At 37.8% G+C, this 4,927-nt stretch overlaps 2 protein-coding genes across 2 annotated transcripts; both read left to right on the forward strand.

The window, feature by feature from the left end:
• Positions 1-1,833: 1,833 nt before the first annotated feature.
• Positions 1,834-2,359, forward strand: LOC120146472 (vacuolar protein sorting-associated protein 20 homolog 2-like). Its single transcript, XM_039160014.1, has 2 exons — positions 1,834-2,046; positions 2,168-2,359. The coding sequence occupies exons 1-2, from the start codon at positions 1,945-1,947 to the stop codon at positions 2,342-2,344; spliced, it is 279 nt and encodes a 92-aa protein (XP_039015945.1). The 5' UTR covers positions 1,834-1,944; the 3' UTR covers positions 2,345-2,359.
• A 105-nt stretch (positions 2,360-2,464) lies between these two features.
• On the forward strand, positions 2,465-4,562 carry LOC120146495 (vacuolar protein sorting-associated protein 20 homolog 1-like). Its single transcript, XM_039160030.1, has 5 exons — positions 2,465-2,485; positions 2,620-2,745; positions 3,150-3,233; positions 4,209-4,365; positions 4,498-4,562. The coding sequence occupies exons 1-5, from the start codon at positions 2,465-2,467 to the stop codon at positions 4,521-4,523; spliced, it is 414 nt and encodes a 137-aa protein (XP_039015961.1). The 3' UTR covers positions 4,524-4,562.
• The last annotated feature ends 365 nt before the right edge of the window (positions 4,563-4,927 follow it).

Consider the following 4,927-nt stretch of genomic DNA (forward strand, 5'->3'; position numbering starts at 1 on the left):
TATTTACTAAACTGTAAAGGACTAAATTAGGTATTTACCCTAAATAAATATATATGCAGATAAGGACTAAAATAAAATAAAAAAATGTAAAGACTAAATTTTAAATAATTAGAAGTTGATTGTAGTGACTAAAATAGAAATTTACAAAGATAGGATGACTACGCGAGTGGTTTGACCCGTGCGCGAAATTACAGATATACCCCTACCCAAAACGGCGTCGTTTGGGAGGGGTATATAAGACCAAATGGCTGGCCCGTAGGGCCAGCATCCCTCATTTCCTCTCTTCTTCGTCTCTCTCTAACTGAGAGAGTTTATAAAACTCTCTCGCCTCTCTCTAACTTCCTCTAACCAGAGGGAATTCCGGCAGTCGCCGGACACCGTACTCCGGTGTCGGTCTCCACCGCCGGCCACCGTTAATGGTGGCCGAAAAATTACATATATACCTTAAATCGAAGCCCTGCTTTCCCTAAAGCCAAATCCGAGGGTATTTTAACCTAGATCATTACCAAAATATGTAGATCTAAGGTTCTTTACCTTCGACCTTTCGGTTTTAAAGACGTAGGGAGGCTCTGATGACGGAAGTTCCCTTGGTAAGTCTCCTTTCCTCTTCTCCTTCTTTATTTGGTTGTTGTTGGGTGTTGATTTGCTCTCGTGTCTGTAGTTCTTGCTCTGGTTGTTCGTATCTCTTTCTCTGTCTCTTTTTTTTTCTTCTGTTTTCTGTCCTCTCTCCCTTTTGTTTTGCAGGATCCGGTGGCTTTTATAGCCACCACCGAGCCATGCTCGGATAGGTCTAGAGGGGGAAGTTCGGTGAGTCACCGAGCTATGTGGTGACTCACCCTATAGTCGTGACATGTGGGGAGCAGCTGGCCTTCTGGAGACTTCTGGCGAGGGCGGCGGCAGCTGGAACATCTGAAAGCAACGGCGGCGGCCACGTGGTTGTTCTGGAATCTTGGAGGCGGTTGGGGATCACTGGAAGCAGCGGCTGGGAGCTAGGGTTTAAAAACCCTAGCTGAAACCCTAAATTAGTTTAGGGTTTCCATTTGGGTATGGGTCGGTTCTGGTTGGGCCTGGGATTTGGGCTTGTAAACGGGCTTCCAGTTTTGTAATTTATTTATATAATAATAATAATATATATTAATAATAATAATAAAATTAATAATTTTAATTTTAATGAAAGTGAAAAATTAATGTCTTCAGCTGTCCCTATTTCGATCGCAACATTCTCTCTCTCTCTTAGTCTCTGACCGGAGATTCTTTCGTTAAATCAGGTAAGCTTTCGCTCTTCTGTTTCTCACTTTCCCATTGAATTTCATGCTCAGTGCAATTGGAGACCTGAAAAAAAGTGTGTTTTGACTGATCCTTTCTCGAGTTCCGATCTCCTGATCCCTTTCAAAGAAGGCAATACAACGCTACCATTTCATCATCTTCAGTCGATTGAGGGTTTTAGGGGGTCGGCCCATAGGAGAGAAGTCCTGCAATAATAATTACAAGGTTTTCAGTTCATCACGCCTCAATTGTGCTTCGACTGAGCCTCGCGCCTCAGTGCCTCGCTGCGCTTAGGTGCGCCTAAGCTACGTGCCTCGCTTCAGTGTTGAAAAAGCCTCGTTCAGTGAGCCTATGCGCTTTTGCGCCTCAGGCGCGCTTTTTACAACTATGCTTGATATTGTTTTGGATCTTATTTTGTTTTCATTTGTTGTTTTAGTAAACGATGTTAAGCCTATACTGATAAGTTTTTAGTCATGATGTAATGTGTTCATCTTCTGTTGTCTAATTTATTCTTTAGATGGTTTATCTGAATCTTAACATGCTGCTTATTGATGTGTTATTGGTTTCTAAAACAGAAATACCTACGCCTCTAAGGCTGACTGGTGGGGAGATTTGGGTTCTTTTCCGAACAAAATCCGAGTAGAGAGAATATATATTTTTTAATTGAATCAGTAATAGATGGGTAATTTATTGGCGAAGAAACCCAAGATCACCGAAGTTGATCGAGCAATTCTCTCATTAAAGACTCAGAGACGCAAGCTTGGTCAATACCAGCAACAGGTTTCTCTGCCTTTTTTTAAAATTTATATTTACAAGTTAATTCCATTTTGCCTCTTTTTGTGTGAATTTCTGTAATTTTACTTATAACTTCATTTTTGTGTACATTTTTTCTCTTTGTTAGCTTGAGGCTGTTATAGAAGCCGAAAAGCAAGCTGCTAAAGATTTGATTCGTGAAAACAGAAAGGATAGAGCTCTGTTAGCGTTGAAAAAGAAGAAAGCTCAAGAAGATCTATTGAAGCAAGTTGATACGTGGCTTATTAATGTTGAGCAGCAAGTAATAGAAACTGAATTTTCATAGTTTTTAATTTAGTTTCTGATCGAAGATTTTTTTTCTAATTTAAGTTCTTTCAGTTTTTACATTGTTTAATTTAATGCTATAATGTTTTATTAGGCAATAGTGTAATTGGATTTATCAAATATGAAGTCGATCCTTTACAATGTATTATTACAAAGCTAGTGTTGACATGGGGACCGCTCTGTTACCTTACTTTTGGTTTCTAGCCTTACTGTTGGAAAGTTAATAGATAGATTTTAAACACTAATTCTTCTCCCATTTGGCAGATATTGAACTAGCAAAAAGCAGTCTTTGATAGCTTGAAAGCAGGTAACAATGCAATTAAGGCGATACAGAGTGAAATCAACATAGATGATTTCCAGAAGTTAATGGACGATACTGAAGAAGCTAAAGCTTACCAAGATGTGAGCTTCATTTCAATTTTTACTAATTTTGGTTCCTATTAAGTCATTCTTCCCTTGCTTATTTGCTTGAGTTCTCTGTCGAAAATGAACTACGATCCTTCATGTAGATCTCTTTTGTTTGTTGTCTCCCTTGCTCTCCTTTATGTTTTTATTTTTTTGCCAGTACTTGTCCACTTAAGATGTTTAGCTTGCCGTAAGATCTTGCATATGAATCACTGCATTTTAATCTATTATCCTTGATGGAGAATAAGACATGTTCTCTCGTTTTTAGAAGAATCACTTGCATTTTCCTTTTTCCTGTTGATTAGTCGATTAAATCACATGAGCATTTCCTCTTCATATTGGCATTCTGCTTATTCTCCATTATTATATCTAAAATGGGATGCATATTTGTAATTTTGTAGGAAATTAATGCCATCTTGGGGGAGAAATTATCAGCAGAAGATGAAGAGGAAATTTTGGCAGAATTTGAGGACTTGGAAACTCAGGTATTTGTGCAACATTACTTCTACAGTAGTATGAATCATATGCGTGTTGTATGTACGCACACATTTACTTTTTACCATACATCAAGTATGAGGGGCGCAAACTCAGCAGCTTTGACTAGCCTCTTGTTTTCAATTAACTTCCCTATTTATTTCTACTTTATGTGCTGCTGGCATTAATAAAAGAAAAATTATGTGCTGCTGGCATCCAAAAGCTCCTAGATTAGGGAAAGCTGCTCTCCAAATACCAATATACTGTTTTATGCTCTTCAGTCTTCACAGATTGCAACCTGTTTTACAAGTCGTTAGTTTCTACATTCTCAAAATCCTCAAGCGACATCTTATTTCCCTCTCTACAGTCGTCCAAAGCATACAAAAGCGATAACCTAAATTCCTTTTGTTTTCTTTCCAAATTGCTGCTGGTTGAAAAAACAGCCAGGCTTGTTAATTTTATTTACTTCAACTAAAATAACCTTTTGGGGATGGTTTGTAAGCTCCGAATTGAACCTCTGAGAAGATAGTATTTATGGCTGATCCAATATCTTGAAAGATATTGCCAATTGGCTGGAAGTTTCAGCCATGTGAAAGCTAATATGATCAATGGCTTCTACTATCTACTATTTGTTCTCCTTCCGGCAATTCCCTTATCTAGTTTCCTATTGATTCTTCTTATAGTAATATGGAAATGGAAGGAAAAATTTGTAAGTATGTCAAGTGAATGCATAGAGGAGTTATGGGGAAGAAGAGAAAAAAATGGTAAAATGAAGTTTGGAATTAGATTACTTTGCATATATTAAGCTTGGGATATTTCTTCCTTTCGATTGGATTCTTTGAAATGATTAGAAGTCCTTGGTGGCGTGTGAGCATGTAAAAGGTCTTTTGTTTAACGTGTCATTTGGGATTAAGTTTTGTTTATTGACATATGGCATTGTTCTCTCAACCATTTTCTGTTTGAATGGAAAATTGTGTGTTGGTTAGATGGCCGTTCAAGACATGCCAGAAGTGCCTACTAGAGCTGAATCTGAGGAGCAAAAGTTGAATCTTCCCGATGTGCCGACCAAGAAGCCAGTCGCTGCTGATGCGGCTAGAGACGATGCTGAAATTGCATCAGAGGATATTTCCACAAAAAGAAGAGGTATCTCTCTATTATATGTATGTATATATATATACACACATTCACATACTGACACAAGTGCTCTACACATGCTGACATACTCGAAAATGCCATGCACTCTCTGCATGATTGAAATTTTCTTTTCCAATGCAGTTATGGAAGAACCCCTTCCTGCATGATTGAGAAAACGACGTGGCCTTCATGATAAGCAGCTTCCCATTATTAATGACCATCTCCTGGCTGTTTTATGATTGTTTTTATTTATTTTAAAAATTATGCTTTAGTGATTATTTGATGTTGAATTTTTTGGGTTACCAAACCCGGCAAGGATCATGTGTGAAATATATATGGAATTGTCGACACAAGAATATTGTACATCAGTACTATTGGACATGATACATATAGACTGGTGCTCCTCCTCCAGTAGTATCACCACATCCAATCCAGTTAGTCAAACCAATTACCTCATTTTCACTTTTCATATAATCCAAATTTAAGTGTTGATGTGGTGGTAGGAGTGCTTCAAAACATAGTTGAATGCCTATTTTCAATACTTTTTAATTGCTTCTTTTTCTTTCAATTT

Source organism: Hibiscus syriacus, unplaced genomic scaffold (genome assembly GCF_006381635.1).
Source record: "Hibiscus syriacus cultivar Baekdansim isolate YM2019G1 unplaced genomic scaffold, ASM638163v2 tig00110927_pilon, whole genome shotgun sequence".
In the NCBI taxonomy this organism is placed as follows: Eukaryota; Viridiplantae; Streptophyta; class Magnoliopsida; order Malvales; family Malvaceae; genus Hibiscus; species Hibiscus syriacus.